Below are 25,557 nucleotides of genomic sequence, written 5' to 3'. Positions count from 1 at the left end.
TACCGTATCTCTTAAATGTCCGTCTAGTGTAGTGGTTCTCAACTCCAGTCCTCGGGACCCACTGCTCTGCACATTTTGTATTTCTCTCTTATCTGACAGACTCAGTTCAGATCAAGGAGTCTCTCCTAACGAGCAGGTGATCTGAATCAGGTGTGTTAAATAAGGAGACATAAAAAATGTGCAGAGCAGTGGGTCCCGAGGACTGGAGTTGAAAACCACTGATCTAGTGTGATCTTGCCGCTGAAACTGCTCTCTCCGCGGAAGCTTTGTTTTCAAAGACCTAATCAAATATTTCCAAAGCAGTTTCTAAAGCCCTTGCATTCTTACTATCCTCGATTAAAGTTTGGATGCGAGTCTCTAATTCAGAAATCTTCCCCGTCAGCCTGACTGTCTCCCTGCATTTATCACATGTAAAGCCCTCACCGCTGACAGAGAAGGCTATACTATACATGTCAGGCAGTGCAAGTGACAATAACAGAAGAAGACGGTCTGATTTACAGTGTCTGTTGACTGATCTGACTCACCACAGTTGTTTGATGGACTCGTAAAAGGCACGAGCGAGCCTTATTAAAGCATCATATTAAAGAAGATCTATTCTGCTTTTGTCCATGTTCATCTGTGTTTAGTGTGTAGTGTTCATCTATGTTTAGTGTGTGGTGTTCATCTGTGTTTAGTGTGTAATGTTCATCTGTGTTTAGTGTTCATCTGTGTTTAGTGTGTAGTGTTCATCTGTGTTTAGTGTATAGTGTTCATCTGTGTTTAGTGTTCATCTGTGTTTAGTGTGTAATGTTCTACTGTGTTCAGTGTGTAGTGTTCATCTGTGTTTAGTGTGTAGTGTTCATCAGTGTTTAGTGTGTAGTGTTCATCTGTGTTTAGTGTGTAGTGTTCATCTGTGTTTAGTGTGTAATGTTCATCTGTGTTTAGTGTGTAGTGTTCATCTGTGTTCAGTGTGTAGTGTTCATCAGTGTATAGTGTGTAGTGTTCATCTGTGTTTAGTGTGTAGTGTTCATCTGTTTAGTGTGTAGTGTTCATCTGTGTTTAGTGTGTAGTGTTCATCTGTGTTCAGTGTGTAGTGTTCATCTGTGTTCAGTGTGTAGTGTTCATCAGTGTTTAGTGTGTAATGTTCATCTGTGTTTAGTGTGTAGTGTTCATCTGTGTTTAGTGTGTAATGTTCATCAGTGTTTAGTGTGTAGTGTTCATCTGTGTTTAGGGTGTAGTGTTCATCTGTGTTTAGTGTGTAATGTTCATCTGTGTTTAGTGTGAAGTGTTCATCTGTTAGTGTATAGTGTTCATCTGTGTTTAGTGTGTGGTGTTCATCTGTGTTAAGTGTGTGGTGTTCACGTGTGTGGTGTTCACGTGTGTTTAGTGTGTAGTGTTCATCAGTGTTTAGTGTGTAGTGTTCATGTGTGTTTAGTGTGTAGTGTTCATCTGTGTTTAGTGTGTAGTGTTCATCAGTGTTTAGTGTGTAGTGTTCATGTGTGTTTAGTGTGTTGTGTTCATCTGTGTTTAGTGTGTAGTGTTCATCAGTGTTTAGTGTGTAGTGTTCATGTGTGTTTAGTGTGTTGTGTTCATGTGTGTTTAGTGTGTAGTGTTCATCAGTGTTTAGTGTCTAGTGTTCATCTGTGTTTAGTGTGTGTTTAGTGTGTAGTGTTCCTCTGTGTCATGTGTTCATCTGTGTTTAGTGTGTAATGTTGGTGTTTGATCATGAAAAGCTCCAGTTATTCTCTATATCAGTGTCAGTGTTTCGGAACTCCTGAAACTCCTGAAACTCACTTTCGTCCGGGAACGAACACGTCACAATATTCCTCATTATAATAATTAATGCGCAGAATAAAAGGGGGGGCGGGCCTGGTTAAGTTAGTTAGTAGTGTGTTAAACTCGTGGTTATGGTAAGAGGCGGGACATTTCCCAAACACACTCGAAGTGCTCGACCAATCACAACACACTGCTCCAGCCGACCAATCAGAGCACAGAGTGCTTTTCAGAAGGAGGGGCTTCATAGAGACAGGAAGTAAACAGAGCGATACTGACAGACTGGGAAGAGAGGAGCTGCAACAATGGAGAATATGAGGAAAATAATCAACATTCAAGCAGGAAAACCTGTTCTAGTAGAGCCTGAAAAACATCAAGACTATAAAAGGGCACAACTTTAAAAGAAAATGTCAGTTTTGATAGATCTTTTTTTTTCTATACAAAGTTGCAGGATATTCTTGTATCTTAGAAGGCAGCATCAGGAGTGTGTCTTTGATAACTCACTAGGTTTTGAAACGGAGCCATAACATCCAGCCAACCTATTATTAAGATCTAAAAAGACGAGTCTCCTCAGGTTAGAATGATGAACGTCTCTGTCAACATCTCTGACACAACATCAATCCTTGTATAATCCTGAAAACAACTACAGAAAAGAATATCTGTCACATGTACGGCATTACAGATGATCTGCTCACTTTTACAGGTTATTTATTTTCACATTCAGGAATTATAGTCCATATAAATTTGACTCTTGAATGACATATCGACAACAACATAATTTTATAATGTGCAAAATTATAAAATTGAGTGAGATCACACTTGTTTTGTATTTAAAATGTATTTAACATTTAATAAACAGGTATCAAATATATAAAACATTTACTAACAACATGACTGATTTTCTGTATTTTAGACACTGTTTAGGACATTACTTGAAGTATCACTTGTAATGATTTGTTATGGCAATGGCATATTTTCAGCAAGTTACACAATCTTATTTACACATTATAATATCTTGTTTATGTTATGATTAATCTCCAACGTATAGGTGGTGTTGGAGTGAATTGACCTGCTAATGAAGTTAGATCAGTTTACTGGTGTTTAACTGAACAACACTCCGGGCCGGATTAAGAGTTCAGAGGGCCCTGGGCACAATGTCTTGTAGGCCCCCCCTTAGGCAGGCCAAATGTATATTTTGTCCAAGGACATTTTAATATGGCATTTACAGTTTTACTGACTCAAAAGGAACCTTTGTTGTACTATGCTGGAGTAAAGTTCATAAATGGTTGTTCTTTCCCATAGGAATTTGTAAAACTATATGTTGGGTGGACCTCTGTGCCTCTAGGGGGGTTCGGGGGCATGCTCCCCCGCAAGAAAATTGTGTACATTTTAAGGTGAAATGCATCAATCTCGTGCTCTTTGAGAGATCAAAATTAAGAGCTTCAACCCATGAACTGCTCGTTGAACAAAGAAAAAGCATTGATTTGTACCAGGAAAATAAAGAGGGTTCAAACATCTTTTTAGTTATGAGAGTCTCAGTCTACATTACATTATCAATGGTGTTTTAGGATGCCAAACAATTATAATAATAATGTAATAATGATTTATATAATTATTCCTATGACGTAAAATCCATATATCCTATAAATGTGCTATATAAATGAAAATGAATATTTCAAAAGTATATTTTAGTCTACATTACACTATAATACAGGAAAATTAAAATACTTTTGTCCTAATTTCTTCACTTGCAAGAAATAAACCCTTGAGCTTTTATTTAGGAGAAAACACCGGATAACCATGCTGATCGCGTGAGCAAAGAGCGCACTTTTCTTTAAATCACGCAGCACAAACAGGATGCTTATTCTTAAAGTCTTGTGCTGTTTTATAAAGGAACAAAGCCATATCATGGTTTCGATTTTAGTTCGTTGGCAAAATATAATGCTAGAGACCTTTATGTTAGGTAAGGTTATACATTTTACATCTCATATGTGTTGGGAAAAGGGAGAAGAGAGAGTTCGGCAAAATGCGGATTCGAACTCGGGTCGAGCGCATCAAAAGCTGCTTTCTAGCACTTCACGCGCTACGACCTGCGCCACTGTAGTTATTCCGTGAAAGGCACTTAGTGCAAATATACCCTCCGTTATCTAAAATATTTGTTTTCTTCCCCTCGCTTGCGCCACAAGTGCGCATGGCGAACTTGCAATGAATACATTTTATCAGACCTCGAAACACTACCGGCCCACCGGGGAAACTCCCGATTGCCACTCCGCCCCTGGTGCCCAGGGCCCCTTAGATGTCGTGGCCCCCTGGGCAAGTGCCCAGTTGCCCTAATGGTTAATCCGGCCCTGACAACACTGACACCACATTATTTCAACTAAGTCTTTGTACGGTTAGGGCCCGAAAACGTTTTCATTTTAATGGCTTCATCAAATTTTAATAAATCAAAAAGAATGTCCAATCTTTTGAATTCATAAAACATCAACAATTTAATAATTTATTATTGTTAATTTTTGTTAACTGTTTTATGATTTAATACAATATTAATATAAAAATTTTAACAAAACCATAGGCAAAAAAATAATGGATAAAACTTTAACACTGAAAAAAAATTGTTAAAAAACAGTTTTCATTCAATTTTGATTGCTTGTAAATTTCACCAACAATTACAAAGAAACGACAAGTAAAAATGACTTAAACATGAAGTTTTGAAGAAATAATATTTTCTTGTAAAACATACTCCAATATTCTTTGTTTTATTAACAACTTCGACAATCATGTTTTACAGTGAGTTAAATTAATCTTTTAAAATAATATAGAATTCATAGACAATTGGAAAAGTTTTTGGGGCAAACCTGACCTGTTGAAAAGAGATGGTATTCATCCCTCCTGGGATGGTGCTGCTCTTCTCTCTAAAATTTGGCTCATAGTCTTAGAGACAAAACATGACAATCTGGGGCTCAGGACAGGAAGCAGACAAACTGGCTAAACCGACGGTCTGCTAGCGGCCTCGCGTCACCAAGGTCAGATAAATCCCATCACATAGAGCCTCTTTCACCTAGATATCATCATATAGAGACTGTGTCTGTTCCCCGAATATGGAAATCCAAAAAACTTCCAAACCGATCTAAGGTTAAAAATGTAATTGATATTCAACAAATAAAAAATAGATATAATACAGATGAGCAAACGATAAAGCTTGGGTTGCTGAATATTCGATCCCTTACTTCAAAAGCGCTCATAATTAATGATATGATTTCAGATTATAACCTAGATGTGCTGTGTATGACAGAAACCTGGCTAAAACCAAACGATTACATTACTTTAAATGAGTCCACCCCCCATGATTACTGTTATAAACATGAACCTCGCCTGAAAGGCAAAGGGGGAGGTGTTGCTGTAATTTATAGTAATATTTTCAAAACCACTAAAAAATCTAGTTTTAAATATACTTCTTTTGAAGTGTTGGTGCTTAATGTAAAAATATATAATGTAAATGATAAATCAAGTTTGAGAATTCTGCTGGCAACTGTATACAGGCCACCAGGGCACCATAAAGATTTTATCAAAGAATTTGCTGACTTTCTATCAGAATTAGTATTGACTGCAGATAAAGTCCTTATTGTTGGTGATTTTAATATACATGTAGATAATGGAAAAGATGCAATGGGATTGGCATTTAAAGACATTCTTAACTCTATTGGAGTTAGACAACACGTGTCAGGACCTACTCATTGTCGTATTCATACTCTAGATCTAATATTATCACATGGAATCAATGTTGATGCTGTTGAAATTCTGCAGCAGAGCGACGACATCTCAGATCATTATATAGTCTCATGTAAATTACATTTGGCCAAGGCTGCAAAGCCAACTCCGTGTTACAAGTATGTTAGACCTATCACTTCTGCCACTAAAGATTGCTTTATCAATAATCTTCCTAATCAGTTTCATCGTCTCAGCATCCCAGATAGCTTAGAAGAACTTGATATTGCAACAGAAACTTTTAACTCTCTCCTTTCCAGCACTTTAGACACAGTTGCTCCGTTGCGCTTAAATTAGATTAAAGAAAATAGTCGAACGCCGGGGTACAACGAGCACACCCGGGCCCTTAAGAGAGCAGCCAGAAAAATGGGGCGCAACTGGAAGAAAACAAAACTAGAGGTATTTTGGATTTCATGGAAGGAGAGCTCGATTGCTTACAGAGAGGCTTTAAAAGCTGCTAGATCTGCTTATTTTTCAACCCTATTAAAATAAAATAAACAAAATCCAAGGTATTTATTTGAAAAAGTGGCTACACTAACGAAAAAGAAAGCTTCAAGCCCAGAAGTTTCCAAGAAACACAGCAGTAATGACTTTATGAACTTCTTCACTTATAAGATTGATAATAGTAGGGACAAAATTATAACTATGCAACCGTCTTTCTACAGCATCACATCAGGGAGTGCATTATAGTCTCCCTGAGGTAAAATTTGATTAATTTGTTGCCATAGGAGAGGAAGAATTTTGCAAACTCGTTAATTCATCTAAATCGACAACATGTATGTTAAACCCTATACCGACTAAACTACTGAAAGAGATGCTTCCAGAAGTCATAGATCCTCTTCTTAACATCATTAATTCGTCTTTGTCTCTAGGATACGTACCAAAAACCTTTAAGCTGGCTATGATTAAACCGCTTGTTAAAAAAACGCAACTTGATCCTACAGAATTAGTCAATTACAGGCCGATCTCAAATCTACCTTTTTCTGTCAAAGATACTAGAAAAGGCAGTATCCTCACAACTGTGTTCCTTTCTTGAAAGAAATGGTATCTGCGAGGATTTCCAGTCAGGATTTAGACCGTACCATAGCATGAGACAGCTCTCATTAGAGTCACATATGATTTGCTCTTATCACCTGATCGTGGTTGTATCTCTCTATTAGTGTTACTTGATCTTAGTGCTGCATTTGACACCATTGACCACAACATTCTCTTAAATAGACTAGAAAACTATGTTGGCATAAGTGGAATTGCATTAGCATGGTTTAAATCATATTTATCTGACCGCTATCAGTTTGTAGCAGTAAATGAAGAGATGTCTTATCGATCACAAGTTCAGTATGGCGTACCACAAGGCTCAGTACTAGGACCGCTGCTGTTCACTCTGTACATGCTACCTTTAGGAGATATCATTAGGAAACATGGAATTAGCTTTCAGTGTTATGCTGATGATACTCAGCTCTATATTTCTACCAAACCTAACGAAACTCACCAATTCACAAAATTATCGGAATGCATAGTTGATATCAAAAATTGGATGACTAGTAATTTCCTACTACTAAATTCTGAAAAAACAGAGATTCTAATTATTGGATAAAGAACTTCCACACGTAATAACCTAGAATACCGTCTAACACTTGATGGCTGCTCTGTTAAGTCTTCGTCGTCAGTTAGGAACCTGGGCGTGCTCTTTGATACCAAACTTTCATTTGAAAGTCACGTGTCTAGTGTCTGTAAAACCGCATTTTTCCATCTTAAAAATATATCTAAATTACATCATATGCTCTCATTGACAAATGCGGAACAACTAGTTCATGCGTTCATGACATCAAGGCTAGATTATTGTAATGCTCTACTGGGTGGTTGCCCTGCACGCTTAATAAACAAACTACAGCTAGTTCAAAACGCAGCCGCTAGAGTTCTTAACAGAACCAGGAAGTACGACCATATTAGCCCGGTTCTGTCATCACTGCATTGGCTCCCTATTAAACATCGTATAAATTTTAAAATATTGCTGATTACTTACAAAGCACTAAATGATTTAGCTCCCCAGTACTTGAGCGAGCTCTTAACGCAGTATAGTCCTTCACGTCTATTGCGATCTCAAAACTCCGCCAGTTGATAATACCTAGAATATATAAATCGACTGCTGGCGGTAGATCCTTTTCCTATTTAGCACCAAAACTTTGGAACAATCTGCCTAACATTGTCCGGGAAGCAGACACAGTCTGTCAGTTCAAAGCTAGACTAAAAACCCCTCTACCACTCTACAGATAAAGCGTTGTGGAATTTTTCAGTTCGCGTACCTACCCAAAGTGATAAGATAAAATAAAATTCTGCATCAAAATTTATAGACAAGACAAGTAGTTTGTTTAGGCATGGTTTGTAAGGAATTACAAACCTGCGCACATATATTCAAACGCACATAACTATAGAATCAATTCTTAATGCGCATGTGAACGCCATCAGCGTCTATCACAGGTTCAGGTTTAAAGTCTGTTTAGAGAGAACGGTGTCGTCTTAGCGGCCCCTAATTTAATAATAAATGATCATTTAGACGGAAGTGAATCAATCAAAACTAACTTTAGCTGGAAAGAACATTTTTTAAGAACCACTATAAAACCAAACCAATCTCTGTTATCTTAAATTATATGTTTATCTCTGTAAAGCTGCTTTGAAACAATCTACATTGTTAAAAGCGCTATATAAATGAGGATGACTTGACTAAAATGCAATCAAATAAAATTTGACCAATTCCTTTTATGCTTTGGCAAACAAGGTTATGCATAACAGTTTGTTTACTGTTTATTATTATTATATTCACACACACTCGTCCATATCTCCATTTGATTGTATGTGCAGATCTACTTTTATTTTATTCATACAAAAATTCTGTGACATTCCACGTTTCACTGTAAGAAAATTTCTATGATTTAATTTCACGATTCCGAATGCGTTTTCCGCAAGTACTGAGTAATATTAGTAATCAACACGTACTTACTACGGGTTAGTTATTTGTAATTATGAATAATTTACTGTTATTGCTGTAGAAAGTACATGTAACGTGTAATAAAATACACTTTAAAATAAAGAAAAAATGCTTTGCTACTTTTGCAAGATGTTCTTGTGAAAAAATAGTGTTTGCGTCTGACAGGTTTATTTGGCACATCATAGCACCAGAGAGAGGAATTGGAAACACAATGCCATCTTTATCACAGTGATGGACGGCATCAGAAATGAAGGGCAGTGAATGTGAACGTGTGTGAGGAACACAGAGAGCCATTGTGTGAGCGTCAGGAGAACTCTAGTGTCCATACATTACCAACTCTAACGGCAGATAACAGGATCATTTACCAAACTTCAGGAAGAACGATGACGGGAAAAAGACTCGTCGACATGGTGGAAACAGATGAAGACTCAGCGTGTTGTGTTTTCGCACAAATGACTTTGCTTCTCAGCCAATCAGATTGTGTGTCCAGATCTAATTTTGTACAATGAGGAGTTACATGAGTTTAAAGTAACCTAAATAAGCTATTCAATAACACAGTTTGCTCAACCGAAAAATAAAGTCATTTCAGAGATGAAGCAAGTTATAACATTTTGCTGAAAGATTCCGGACTTAACTCTTTGCAAAAACACATATTGATGAATGGCGAACAAAGACCATGAATGTACAGTAAAGTATCCCTATAATGTTTTGGCGTCTCCTTCAACAGGTTCACATTCATCCAAGGTCAAGAACACATTAATTTCCTCATTATCTCTACTGAAGCATCAGCTCTTTTCTCACAGTGTCTGAAACGCTTCCATCAAGGATTCAGTCTCTCTAAGCCCCGCCTCTCTGAGAGCTGCTCTGCTCTGATTGGTCAGAAAGCAACCGCTCATTATCATATCTGAATCTCAGCTCTTCACACACAGTGATACGAACAGAAACGACGGCGTGGGTTTTATCGTATCAATCTCATCAAAGTGGATTTGCTTTGTCAGCAGAAAACAGCGTCTTCTCGACACGAACAACACGAACCAAACTCTTCCAGTCTCAGATAAACTAGTGTTTGAGGGCGGAGCTAAGAGACGCTGCTCAGCCAATCAAGACCAGATGCTGGCATTATGCAAATTAGTTACAAACCCGAGACTGAATTACTGATGATTCGTTTCAGTTCAGAATCACTTCTTTGTTTTGGGAGACAAAAACTTAAACTTTAAAAAGATAATGTGACGTGTTTGTTCCCAGTTTCAGGAGAAACACTGACACTGATATAGAGAATAACTGGAGCTTTTCATGATCAAACAGCAACACTACACACTAAACACAGATGAACACTACACACTAAACACAGATGAACACTACACACTAAACACAGATGACCACTAAACACTAAACACAGATGACCACTACACACTAAACACTGATGAACACTACACACTAAACACAGATGAACACAACACACTAAACACAGATGACCACTACACACTAAACACTGATGAACACTACACACTAAACACAGATGAACATTACACACTAAACACAGATGAACACTACACACTAAACACAAATGAACACTACACGCTAAACACAGATGAACACTACACACTAAACAGATGAACACCACACACTAAACACAGATGAACATTACACACTAAACACAGATGAACACTACACACTAAACACTGATGAACACTACATTACACCCTAAACACAGATGAATATTGCACACTAAACACAGATGAACACTACACACTAAACACAGATGAACATTACACACTAAACACTGATGAACACTACACTACACACTAAACACAGATGAACAGAACACACTAAACACAGATGAACACTACACACTAAACACAGATGAACACTACACACTAAACACTGATGAACACTACACACTAAACACAGATGAACACTACACACTAAACACAGATGAACACTACACACTAAACACAGATGAACACTACACACTAAACACAGATGAACACTACACACTAAACGCAGATGCACACTACACACTAAACACAGATGAACACTACACACTAAACACAGATGAACACAACACACTAAACCCAGATGAACACTACACACTAAACACAGATGAACACTACACACTAAACACAGATGAACACTACACACTAAACACAGATGAACACTACACACTAAACACAGATGAACACTACACACTAAACACAGATGAACATTACACACTAAACACAGATGAACACTACACACTAAACACAGATGAACATTACACACTAAACACAGATGAACACTACACACTAAACACAGATGAAAATTACACACTATACACAGATGAACACTACACACTAAACACAGATGAACACTACACACTAAACACTAGTGGTGCAACGGATCATCAATATCTTAGGTTCGGCACACAAGTGATCCGCGGATTGATTTATGAAAAAAAAAAAAAGTTGTGCGCATGCGGCATGTTCAGTCAACACACAGCGTGGTCATGGCGAGCGGAGGAATAGAGGAGCTTGAACGCCCCGCGTCATTTAAATCCCCTGTATGGGAGCATTTTGGCTTCCCTGTCAAATATAATGATGAAGGAAAGAGGTTAGTGGATAAAACCGTGTGTAGGCACTGTGGCAGCATGGCCATGCATTTGAAGCGACATCGCCCCGATGTTTCACTGACAGGAGTGAAAACATTCGCGCAGCACTACCAGGCTCTCGCTCGTCCCTCTCTCTCTCGCGTGCGCGCTCTCTCTCCCTCATATGAGGCGCAGTATAGGGCTTAAAAAAATCAAACTTCATTCACGCACACATAAAACACTTGCATACACATATACTAAGTAGTCAAACATACATGTATACTGCTGAATGCTCAAACAAATGCATATGAAATGCACAAAGACACACCTAAAGTCGCTCTCGCACATAACGTTACACGCAAACTCTACACACACGAGATGCGCGCACAAACAAACTCTCCACGCACATACTCATATGAGACACGCGCGCACACACACAAAGTCCACGCACCTACTCATATGAGACGCGCGCGCGCACACACAAACTCCACGCACCTACTCATATGAGACGCGAGCACACACACAAACTCGCGCACAAACTCAATGAGACGCGAGTACACACAAACTCCGCGCACACACTCATATGAGACGCATGCTCACCCAGTAGCCTATATGATGCATATGATTCTCAGTGTGAACACATTGGGAAGTGCATTTTTTGTTAACAGAGAATGAGAGTCCATTGCTTTTGTTTTTGGTTGTTTTGTTCATATATTTAAAATGTTTTCCGTGTTAAATAGTCTTTAGAAATAAAAGTTTATTGATCTTTGAAAAGGTGTAGGCCCTACCTGCATTATTATGCCATTATCATTATTTTAGATGAAAATGGTCTCAGAACGACAATATTATCGTTTATCATCAATATTATCGTTTAGCGCAATAATTTCTTGGACAATTTATCGTCCAGCAAAATGTGTTATCGTGACAGGCCTAGCTATCATTTGTGTTTATAGGTGCAGACATGAGGCCTTTTTTTTTTTGCTGATCCGAAAAATGATCCGATCCGTGACTCTGATCCGAGAAACGATCCGAACCCTGAGTTTTTTGATCCGTTGCACCCCTACTAAACACTGATGAACACTACACACTAAACACTGATGAACACTACACACTAAACACAGATGAACACTACACACTAAACACTGATGAACACTACACACTAAACACAGATGAACACTACACACTAAACACAGATGAACACAACACACTAAACACAGATGAACACTACACACTAAACACAGATGAACACTACACACTAAACATAGATGAACACTACACACTAAACACAGATGAACACTACACACTAAACACAGATGAACATTACACGCTAAACAGATGAACACTACACACTAAACACAGATGAACACAACACACTAAACACAGATGAACACTACACACTAAACACAGATGAACACTACACACTAAACACAGATGAACATTACACACTAAACACAGATGAACACTACGCACTAAACACAGATGAACATTACACACTAAACACAGATGAACTCTACACACTAAACACAGATGAACTTTACACACTAAACACAGATGAACACTACACACTAAACACAGATGAACACTACACACTAAACACAGATGAACATTACACGCTAAACAGATGAACACTACACACTAAACACAGATGAACACTACACACTAAACACAGATGAACACTACTCACTAAACACAGATGAACACTACACACTAAACACAGATGAACACTACTCACTAAACACAGATGAACACTACACACTAAACACAGATGAACATTACACGCTAAACACAGATGAATACTACACAAGAAACACAGATGAACACAACACACTAAACACAGATGAACACTACACACTAAACACAGATGAACACTACACACTAAACACAGATGAACATTACACGCTAAACACAGATGAACACTACACACTAAACACAGATGAACACTACACACTAAACACAGGTGAACACTACACACTAAACACAGATGAACACTACTCACTAAACACAGATGAACACTACACACTAAACACAGATGAACACTACTCACTAAACACAGATGAACACTACACACTAAACACAGATGAACATTACACGCTAAACACAGATGAATACTACACAAGAAACACAGATGAACACAACACACTAAACACAGATGAACACTACACACTAAACACAGATGAACACTACACACTAAACACAGATGAACATTACACGCTAAACACAGATGAACACTACACAAGAAACACAGATGAACACAACACACTAAACACAGATGAACACTACACACTAAACACAGATGAACACTACACACTAAACACAGATGAAGACTACACACTAAACACAGATGAACACTACACACTAAACACTGATGAACTTGGAGAAAAGCAGAATATGTGATCTTTACACTTATATCGCTTGAGCTCTGATCTTTACACATTTTTTTCCCACGGTGCAGTTCAATAATAATAATAATAATATTAATAATAATAATAATAATACGTTTAATTTATACAGCGCCTTTCCCAAGCTCAAGGACCCTTCACAATAACAGTGAAGAACAAACTGTCAGTCCATACATAATAATTGGACAAAAGACATTTGCCCAGTCCAAGAAATGAGCGATTGCAGTTGCATATCGCATTCCAATCGAATACAAACAGAAACAATAACAGAAACAAAAAACAACACTTTTTACAGACAGCATAGAAGGTTTGCAGTTGAAGCAAAGGTCAGATGTAAAAGACTAGGCCTGTCCACACGGACACGTGTTTAGTTGTATACGTAAACGTTTTGTATCGTATCAGCGTCTCGTTCAAGCGGATCCGCCGTTTTGGGACACTGTAACCGGGTCCAAGAGTGAATAAATCTGAAAACGACACCCTTGCATTTTCGTGTGTACAGCCAATCCGCATATTTTGTGAAACGATGATGTCATCACCCCACCTGTCGACTAGTCCGACACCGCTAAGTTACGTAACAGCAACAACAACTGTTCCTGCTTCAGAAGCTACTGAGCCTCTTTTATTTCTCTATTTTACTTCTTTATTTATTTATATTTTCTTTCTTATGCTATGATGCTTGTCTGTTGTCTGAATAAGAAATTTCGTATTTTGAAGGCATGGGCATTTCAAGCAAATATAATATTCGACGATCGCTGGGAATTATTTGATCATTATTTTAAAAAACGCACCCCTACACCACATGCTCACCGGCAACACGGTGTTCGCTTAAATTTCACTCCGACATTAAATTTCTCTGTGCCGTAGGCTAGGCCTTAGCCATTAAAGAAAACGTATTTAGTTTAATTTTTATGTTTAAATAATGTGTTATTTTTGCATCTATGTTGATTATATAAAAAGTTATGAGTAATCATAAGATGTGTAATATCGACAGACATAATTTTGAGTACATTAAGTTTTATTTTGTAGAAAGCCTTTCTTTAAAGTGAATTTTGTTTTGTATAAATTGTATATTAATTTTAATCAACCAATGTTTCATCAACCAATTGCCTGGATTTAATAAATAAGAAGCAAATATAGCAGACAATATAATCAGGACATGTAGGCGCCGCCGCGATATAACTTGCATTGCTCGTGAACTAGAGCTCGTCTCATAAATGAAATATTCTTAATAATTTGGTATTTTCATGACTTACTGGCAACGAAACTGCAACGCCACGGGCCGTAAATTTCATTACCAACTTATTTCTCTCTATAATCGCGTTCACATACTGCACAGATGAGTCCGCATCGTCAACATCTTTGCAGCAGAGACTGACACAGAAAACAATTAAAATGTCTCCTTGCTATATTTGACACATTCATAATGATTACTTTTGCCAGTTCTTTGTGGCAAACTTTATGCGTCCGCTAACTAATCGAATATCGTGGCTCATCCCTATTTTGTACCAGGCCATTTATTGTTGTTCATATTGTTCAATAAAAATCGATTAAAAGCCTGGGCATTTTAGTCCAGTTTTATTCAATCAAAACTTAGTCATATTTTCGTCATGCTGTATAATGGTTAAATTTATTATAGGCTAATGTTTATTTTGCTTAAATTTATAATCACAACAATTGCTGTAAATATAAATTTCTTAAATGACAACAGTGTAGGACGATCAGACATTTCACACAACCCAGTATCCGTGCCCACGCTTAAGTCCCCCTATAGTCAATCATTTTATCCCTTAAAACTCATCTTTCATTACTAAAATGACATATTTAAATGTTATTTCCTTAAAAAAAAAATTCTTCATGCCTTAAAATAGCTTGAATTTAACTCGACACACTTGCTGTGAATATGCAAATGAGCCCCGCCTCCACTCACTCACTCAGCTCAGAGATCCACTCGTTGACGATCACACGTTGATCTGATTGGTTACAAGGTAGTTTGTGACGTCAGAAACACCAGCGATTTCAAAGCGTGTTTTTGAGACTGTCTTTGGTTCACTGCAGTTTTAAGGAGAAAATACTCAGCAATGCTGTCGACTTATGAATTTACACATCCTTTGTCTTAAAGCATATTAAAAACACCACATAGACACATAAACAACATTAAAAGCTGGATTTTCACCACAGGGGGACTTTTAGAAAATCTAAGGCCGTGAGCTGGTAAGAAACTAACAGAGACAAAACGGTGAAATAAATTGAGAACAGAACAGCAATTCCACTAAAAACCAGGATATATTCAGAGAGGTTTAATCCTAAATGTCTTTAGTGTCATCAGGTTCATCACTGTCTAATGCAGGTAAAAATATCTGATAACAGGACAGCAAACTCCCGAACATCTACTTTATCATAAGAAACATTTGACTAACAACACTATATGCTGGTATGGCCAGTTAAACAGACTTCAGATACACAAACAGTACGACTGGTTTCCATTCATGGCTTCGAACACACACACTGATAAAGGCTGTATCTCAGTACTAGTTTTACTTGATCTTAGTGCTGCGTTCGATACTATAGATCACACAATACTCTTAGATCGACTACAAAATTACACTGGTGTTCAAGGACAAGCATTAAGCTGGTTCAGGTCATACTTATCTGACCGCTACCATTTCGTCTACTTAAATGGAGAAAAATCGATTATAACTTCGGCAAACTATGGAGTGCCGCAGGGATCTGTGTTAGGCCCTTTATTATTCTCAATATATATGCTGCCACTTGGTAATATTCTAAGGAAACATGGAATTAGTTTCCATTGTTATGCTGATGACACTCAAATATATATTTCCTCACGGCCAGATGAATACGCTAAATTATCCAAATTGACAGACTGTGTTAAAGATATAAAAGATTGGATGACGCATAATTTTCTTTTATTAAATCCAGACAAGACAGAGGTAATACTTATCGGTTCTAAAAACCGTCCACAAAACCTTTCACAGCACGACTTTAACATAGTAGGATGCCCTGTTACTCTATCCGCTACAGTAAAAGACCTGGGTGTTACATTAGACTGCAACCTGTCTTTTGAAAAGCATATTTCATATGTTACAAAAACAGCCTTTTTCCACCTTAGAAACATTGCTAAGCTACGTAATATGCTATCAGTCTCTGATGCAGAAAAGTTAGTTCATGCATTCATGACCTCGAGACTAGATTACTGTAATGCTTTATTAGCTGGTTGTCCTGCATCTTCAATAAACAAGCTACAGTTAGTCCAAAATGCAGCCGCTAGAGTTCTTACTAGATTAAGAAAATATGATCATATAACACCGATTTTATCATCACTTCATTGGTTACCTATAAAGTTCCGTATTAATTACAAGGTATTGCTTTTGACTTATAAAGCTCTAAATGGTTTAGCTCCAGTCTATTTAACGGATCTTCTATCGCCTTACAATCCATCGCGCTCTTTAAGATCACTAGATTCGAGGTTTCTGGTCATTCCTAGGATATCCAGATCCACCAAAGGAGGCAGAGCATTTTCACATTTAGCTCCGAAGCTCTGGAATAGCCTTCCTGATATTGTTCGTTGCTCAGACTCGCTCTCCCAGTTTAAAACTAGACTGAAGACGCATCTATTTAGCCAGGCATTCATATAAATTTTTTATCTTACAGTTACTGTAAATTCGGCCTCTAGTTCATAAACGCCAGAGGAGAACTGGCCCCCGACTGAGCCTGGGTTCTCCCAAAGGTTTTTTTTTCTCCATTGGGTCACCTGATGGGGTGTTAGGACACCATTAGGTCACTGGATGGAGTTTTTCGGTTCCTTGCCACTGTTGCCTTTGGCTTGCTCAGTTGGGGATATTCAAATTAATTAACCAATCATACCATTGATCAGCTCTACCAAACTTGGATGTCTTTTTTCCAGTAATAAACAAACATTAAGTTGTTTTGATTGATACTGTGAAGCAGCTTTGATACAATCTGTATTGTGAAAAGCGCTATATAAATATATTTGACTTGACTTGACTTGACTTAAAGATGCATACTGTTGCTTTGGATAAGAGTGTGTGCCAAACGCTGTCCAATGGTGCCGTTATTCATTGTTACACAGCCACGTTTTGTCACGTTCTCTCATTTTAGACATTAGGGGCCGATTGCACAAGTGAGAACTGTTAGCCTAGTTGTGACAAAGAGGCATTACGTTGCAAACTTGCGCACTACTAAATATTTTCGCTTTGCATTAATAAACAGTTGAAACGTAACTGTACGTGTAAAGTAGATGCTTACGAGAGCCTGTGACTGGGAGCAACGGTTGGAATAAAACAGCAGATTGACTGAATTGCATCAATAAACTCATGTTTTACTGGAAAAAGTTAAAGGGTTATTTCACTTCAGAACTAATTTCCTGACAATTTACTCTCCTCCACGTCATCCAAGATGTTCATGTGTTTCTTTCTTCAGTGGAAAAGAAATGAAGGTTTTTGAGGAAAACACTCCAGGATTTCCTCCATATAGTGACTTCAATGGAGTCCAACGGGTCGAAGGTCCAAATGTGAGTTTCAGTGCAGCTTCAAAGTCTCGACACGATCCAGCCGAGGAATAAGAGTCTGATCTAGACAAACCAGCGCACATTTATTACTAAATAAACATTTATATAATTTTTAACCACAAATGATCATCTTGCACTAGCTGTGATGTGACACACATTACGTAATCATGTTGAAAGGTCAAGCGTGACGTAGGCGGAAGTGCAGACCTAGTGTTTACAAAGCCAACGTGCAAAGACTAAATCCAACGCTATTTACAAAAAAACAAATAAAAGAACGATGTCAGACGATTTTAAAGTTGGAGGAGAAAATGAGATGGCGTTTATAGCTCTACTCTACATTTCTGAACCGGAACACTCGTGACCTTTCAATGTAATTAAGTAATGTGTGAAGTCGTGGACGTGCAAGATGATCATTAGTGGTTAAAAGTATATAAATGTTTATTTTGTTATAAATGTCCGCTGGTTTGTCTAGATCAGACTCTTATTCCTCGGCTGGATCGTGTCGAGACTTTGAAGCTGCACTGAAACTCACATTTGGACTCCATTGAAGTCACTATATGGAGAAAATCCTGGAGTGTTTTCCTCAAAAACCTTCATTTCTTTTCCACTGAAGAAAGAAAGACATGAACATCTTGGATGACGTGAGAGTGAATAAATTATCAGGATATTTTAATTCTGAAGTGAACTACTTCTTTAAGGGATAATTCACCCAAAAATGAAAATTCTGTCGTCAATGACTGTCCCTCGATCGTGTTTCTTCAGAAAACTCGCTTGAAAGAAAAAAAACGCTTTATTCATATGGATTTATTTTACAATCTCTTTATGAATGTTTTGAAGTATTCTTATGGGTTTGTGGTACAACATGAGGGTCAAAACATGACAGAATTATAGTTTTTGGGTGTACTATCCCATGCGTTATTACAGATTACAGCTGATTAAAACGGAAAGACAACATATTAATAAACCATTAACTCACAATATGAACAGTGTGCACTGCTCTGTACACTCTGGCATAAAACACTCGTATGTAAACATATCATTTCAAATATTCTGGTCCATTCTGTTATGAAACGCCCTCTTTTCCCAAATGTCGGCCTACGTTTTTATTTAGAGAATATATTGTTACAGATGGAAGTCTATTGTGGAAGCAAAATGGGTTGTGAATGTTGTAAACTCTTGATTATCAAATCTAAACATGCTTAAAAAGTAATTCCTTCAGCCTAATTAAACCTTTTCATAGTTAACTTCATGTTCTGAGCACAGATTTTTGATTGTATGGTGCTTGATTGGATGAAGTTGTTTATATCCATTGAGTTTCACAACAGCACATTATTATGCAATTTCACTGACACACTCGTATTGTGTTCTCATAACAAAATAAAGCATGGTAAATCCAAAAATAAACTGCTAATTTCCATGAATAGAGTTCAAACCAAGGCCATGAAATGTGTTTTTCATCAAATGGTCGGTGGAAGGAGGAGCTTACACTTCAGAAGGGTTTTATTTCTTTCCATTTGCAAACCTGTTAGCTAAACTTAACAAGTCTAAATTCTGATTGTTTGGTGTGTTTTTTAGTTATGAACATTAAATAAGAATTATTATTACACATGAAAATAAAACAAAGATGCTGTAGAAATGTCCAAATTATGTTAATTGTGGGTGTTTAAACATTGCAAAAATAAGAATACACATTCATTAGAGGTGTTCATCTTTGATTTTAAGTGTTTTAATATATTTCAAGATACATTCTTAATCCCACATTTTCAGTGGGGATGTTGCTGTTATACAGATATTTTATGTTTTTATGCAAGATTAACTTGATAGATTAAATGTTTTAAACCAGAAAAACATGATTTCTGCCACTAATGCTTTAAAAAAAAACTAATGGGACACCATATCGTACCATATTCATGGAAAATGGCAATGAAAATAAAGAAAAGACTAAGATTATACACCCTAGTTTTCAAAAAGTATCCTACTGAAACCAAACAGTCCAGAAGTAATGAGAAATGTGTTCTTCCCCACACAAAAAACACAGAAAACCACCACTTCTAAACTAGAAGTGGTACATTACCATTCATTTCACAGCTTGCCATTAATCCTGAGGCAACACGAACACACACAAGTTAAAAATACAACACATCAACATGGGAATATAAAGTGCTTGACTGCAGATCCAACTGAAATGAATCTGAAGGTTTCAGACAATAAGCGTGGGCAAATGCAAGAGCACATATCCACTCATTTTGGGTTTGCGTCTCTAAACCGCTCAGAACTGCTGATGAGGGACTTTCCCACAGTTTCAGTCTCCATGTTTGTCACTGGAGAGTCCCGACGAGGGACCGTTCCCAGAATCAAAGCACTGTTCCTGGGTCAGTCTGGCTTGCTGGAGTTACAGGACTGAGACCAGCGTAAACTGAGAAACTGTCCCTGGATCAGCCGTACACTGAGATGATTTTAAAACACGTGATCTCCAGAGCAAGTAGAAGTGAAGTTTTGGGACAGGAGCCAGGAATAGCAAGAACAGACTGCATTATGGGTATTTTTCTTAACGGGAAGAATAAGAAATGTAGCATTTGGCTTTTCTAAATGACGTCTGTGTTGTAATTGTTAATGTTTCATACAACAATTTAGTCCAGGATTGGCATTTCAGTGAATTTTAGACTTTTAAGACTTTAAAGTCATCAAGACTTTCTAATGCAAATTTAAAAAAATTATGTAATAAATCAAAGACAAATAGTTATTAAATACTAGCACCACATCAATATATTCAGTTGAACTTGTTGTGATGCATGTAAAAAAAAAAAATTTTTCTTTCAGAATACAATAATTCTAGTGAAATAGATAAGAAATATTTAATAAAGAACTAAAACACAGTTAAAGAGTCACGTTTCCCACAGTAAATTCAAAATGTTCATGAAAGAATATAACATTCATTGTTTATTGGTTACATATTTATGCATGTATGCTAAATACATATTAATTAAGGACATTTTCCTGACTAATGTTTTAGAGACTCAACTATTTAAATTCACACAAAAAGCCACACATGGACTTTCATGAAGAATTTTTTGAGATTTTAAGATATATATAAAAAAAATCACTGTTTAGATGAATTTGAAAGAATGCATTCAGAGAAATTAAATTGTTGATCTGATGATTTTTACATCAAAACCCAGCATCAGTTTTTAACTGTGGTTAGAATATAAATTACTAAGTAAAATTAGTAAGTTTATATTTACTTTAATTTATATTTTGGAGTAAGTACATTTATAGCCATCTTTACACTGCATTAAGAATCTGAATCAGTGCATGTATACCACAGATTTTATTAATATCAAAATGTTTGAATGGTGATTCCTGCACACTAAATGAGAACGTTTAAAGTTTTTGATTTAAATATTTTAAGTTTTTGGATATGTCCTATATGCCCAGCCTCCTTCTGTGTCTCCTTTAAGACTCGTCAGTAAACGTCCACTGTTCTGATAAATGTCTTTAACAGTGTGATGTCACAATGTGGAGGAAATTTCCTTTTGGCTTGATTGCTACAAATGCTCTTTCTGCAGGGAGGAGGAATTTCTGAGGTAGAAAATTAACAGAATTTTTTATAGTACATTGAGCCCTTATATGTCAAAATATCCTCCTTTCATGGCCTTTTAAAGGTGGTTCTGATACCATTTACTTTTTTTGTACCTCAAAGCCAACCCTAAAAGAAGATCTCCTGTTTGTCCATCAACAAATGTACGACTTCCACAAATGGCATTAAGACATTGAGCATCAGTTGTGAACTCATCTCATCTACCAAACCTTCTCGCAGAAAACAACCCAAACCTGGAGAGTGACGCAAGTGTAACGACACAGTCCTGCAGGTCCAGCTGTTTCCCAGAGAGTGTGTTACAGTACATGTTTTTGCTGTAATCACTGAGTTACACTCACTAAACGAGTGAGGCTTTGCTGTTCCTTCACAACGAGACAACGTCATTTTCCAGACCCTTCACTCTCTCTGTTCAACATCAAATCTTTCAAGAAGCAGCTGAAGACAAACCTCTTGTGCAAGCACTCAAACACACACACACACACACACACACACACACACACACGATAAAGTCTAACCTCGGCTGCCTGTGTCTCCTGATGGAGTAACGTCAAGCCGGTCAGATCCTCCAGGAACGAGTGGGAAGAGTTGAAGACCTTCGCTAGGAACTGGAAACCTTCTCGCTCATAATTCTCAAGAACCTGTCAAAGACAAACTGATGGTTAATCAATAATCAGGGTTCCCACACCTCAGTTAACTTCAAGTTCAAGGATCTTTCAAGCACTTTCCAGGTCCAATACCCTCAAATTCAAGGACTTAATGTGGGGACACATTTCAAGTGAGAGCAAGGTGACCGTGTTACATTGTAAGATGCACCATTACAGTTTTCATGTGTCAAACACAACTATGCAAAAAAGCATTTTTTTTTTTTGGCCATATGACAGAGATCTGATATTCTATATGTCGTATTTCTGTTTTGCATTAAACTGAAGAATATTCGGTACATCCTATAATGTATTCTAAAATGAATTGATATTAACTTTTGCATGGATTTTATTGAAAATTGGCTCATGTAACCAGAAGTTTTAAGATATGAGTGCTTTTAAGTTTCATGGGTTTACATAATCTCAACAAGCAAAGCAATTCAACATTACATTCAATTAAATAAAATATTTTGGGCAACAGATTATCACAAATGTTTTATGTTTATTGGACACAATATAATCACATATAATAACACATTAGCGGACCAGAGGGAATAATATGGATTTTTTTTTTCTTGCACAAAATAAATTCAAGCACTTTCAATTACCTTTATCTATGTATGTTTATTTTCAAAAACTTTCCAGGACCTTGATTTTTTTTCTCTTCAGATTCACAAACTTTCAAGGATTTCAAGGACCCGTGAGAAACCTGAATAACACTATTTCAATCATTTATAACAACAGCATTGACATTAACGTGACTCGGGGTTTCAGTTCATTCAAATGGACCAACAGGTCTTGTTTTTGGTCTTAAAGGCACAATATGTAGTTTCTCACCACTAGAGGTCGCCTATTCAAAACAATAAATGCAGGATGGCTTGTGTTACTAAATAGCATGCAAATTAATTTTAAAACATATTGTATGATGGACAAAAAGATGTCCGTCTAGCGCATGTTTACATAGAAAAAAACAATGGAATGAAAAAATGCATTCTTAAGTTCATTGGATTTTTAATGCTATTTGACCATAAGAAACAATATTTATGGGACAGTTCATGTCCGATTTTGATGCTGCTTTGAAATATGTTATTTAAAATGTTGGTAACACTTTATGTTCATTAGTTTATGTATTAACTAAAATGAACTAATACCGAGCAATACATTTGTTACAGTATTTATTAATCTTTTTAATGTTAGTTAATAAAAAGACAGATGTTCATGTTAGTTCACAGTGCATTAACTAATGTTAACAAATATAACCTTTGATTTTAATAACATATTAGTAAAATGATGAAATTAACATTAATATTAATAAATGCTGTAGATGTATTGTTCATTCTTAGTTCATGTTAACTAAGGTAGTTAGCTAATGTTAACTAATGAACCTTATTATTAAGTGTTACCACTTCATATCAGATTTTGTTGCTGCTTTGAAATATGTTATTTAACATGTTTTTGAAATTTCAGTATTTCCCCATTCATGTAGAGAGGAGCAGCAAATATGAACAGATTTTCCTTGAAAGATACTTAGGTTATATGTGTTTTTGACTCTTGCTGTACACACACTCATCATCACACATCAAACATAACGCTATTTATTTAGAAGTTGACAGATTCAACATGTTCAGATTCGGGAAGCTCGTATACAGTTGGCGGTGCACAGTGATAAGACAACCTGAAACTGTGGTCACATGCAGAGAGAGAGAGGCGTGCGAGAGACATCTGGCACCACTGTCTGTCAGGCTGAAACACTCGAGAAGCTTCTCACTCAGACACACACTCACTCAGTCTCAGACACACACTCCTCCACAATCACACTGGCTCCTTTCAGCTCGTTCTCAGAGGAGATTGAGTTTCTGCTGAAGCTGATGAATGAGTGGCACTGTTGCTCTCAGTGAAGCAGACATGGATGAGTTGACTGACAGAACGGGCGAGAGTAGACCGGAGCTCTTCTGTCCAAACCCCATGAACTCGCACGCTTCTGTAGAGAGAGCCTACTATGCCTTTTACTTTCTTTAGTGTGTAGTTAGTGTGCAGTGTTCATCTGTGTTTAGTGTGTAGTGTCCATCTGTGTGTTAGTGTGTAGTGTTCATCTGTGTTTAGTGTTCATCTGTGTTTAGTGTGTAGAGTTCATCTGTGATTAGTGTGTTGTGTTTATCTGTGTTTAGTGTGTAGTATTCATCTGTGTTTAGTGTGTAGGGTTCATCTGTGTTTAGTGTTCATCTGTGTTTAGTGTGTAGTGTTCATCTGTGATTAGTGTGTTGTGTTTATCTGTGTTTAGTGTGTAGTGTTCATCTGTGTTTAGTGTGTAGTGTTCATCTGTGTTTAGTGTTCATCTGTGTTTAGTGTGAAGTGTTCATCTGTGTTTAGTGTGTAGAGTTCATCAGTGTTTAGTGTGAAGTGTTCATCAGTGTTTAGTGTGTAGTGTTCATCAGTGTTTAGTGTGTAGTGTTCATCTGTGTTTAGTGTGAAGTGTTCATCTGTGTTTAGTGTGTAGTGTTCATCAGTGTTTAGTGTGTAGTGTTCATCAGTGTTTAGTGTGGTGTTCATCAGTGTTTAGTGTGTAGTGTTCATCTGTGTTTAGTGTGAAGTGTTCATCTGTGTTTAGTGTGTAGTGTTCATCTGTGTTTAGTGTGTAGTTTTCATCAGTGTTTAGTGTGCAGTGTTCATCTGTGTTTAGCGTGTAGTGTTCATCTGTGTTTAGTGTGTAGTGTTCATCTGTGTTTAGTGTGTAGTGTTCATCAGTGTTTAGTGTGTAGTGTTCATCAGTGTTTAGTGTGTAGTGTTCATCTGTGTTTAGTGTGTAGTGTTCATCTGTGTTTAGTGTGTAGTGTTCATCTGTGTTAAGTGTGTAGTGTTCATCTGTGTTTAGTGTGTAATGTTCATCTGTGTTTAGTCTGAAGTGTTCATCTGTGTTTAGTGTGTAGTGTTCATCTGTGTTTAGTGTGTAGTGTTCATCTGTGCTTATTGTGTAGTGTTCATCTGTGTTTAGTGTGTAGTGTTCATCTGTGTTTAGTGTGTAGTGTTCATCTGTGTTTAGTGTGAAGTGTTCACCTGTGTTTACTGTGTAGTGTTCATCTGTGTTTAGTGTGTAGTGTTCATCTGTGTTAAGTGTGTAGTGTTCATCTGTGTTTAGTGTGTAGTGTTCATCTGTGTTTAGTGTGTAGTGTTCATCTGTGTTTAGTGTGTAGTGTTCATCTGTGTTTAGTGTGTAGTGTTCATCTGTTTTTAGTGTGAAGTGTTCATCTGTGTTTAGTATGTAGTCTTCATCTGTGTTTAGTGTGTAGTGTTCATTTGTGTTTAT

The 25,557-nt window shown here is 37.1% G+C and overlaps 1 protein-coding gene across 2 annotated transcripts in view; it reads right to left on the bottom strand.

Annotated features, from left to right (window-relative positions):
- atg7 (ATG7 autophagy related 7 homolog (S. cerevisiae)) overlaps positions 1-25,557 on the bottom strand; it is a 129,785-nt gene that overhangs the window by 29,508 nt on the left and 74,720 nt on the right. For both annotated transcript variants that reach the window (XM_077202609.1, XM_077202610.1), the window contains exon 19: positions 22,128-22,250. In XM_077202609.1, coding sequence (XP_077058724.1) covers positions 22,128-22,250 — 123 coding nt within the window. The remainder of the gene's footprint in view (positions 1-22,127; positions 22,251-25,557) is intronic.

This window comes from Siphateles boraxobius, unplaced genomic scaffold, assembly GCF_051911475.1.
Source record: "Siphateles boraxobius isolate OS27281-9 unplaced genomic scaffold, OSU_SipBor_1 5, whole genome shotgun sequence".
NCBI classification, from domain to species: Eukaryota; Metazoa; Chordata; class Actinopteri; order Cypriniformes; family Leuciscidae; genus Siphateles; species Siphateles boraxobius.
This window is presented reverse-complemented; position numbering and strand designations above follow the sequence as displayed.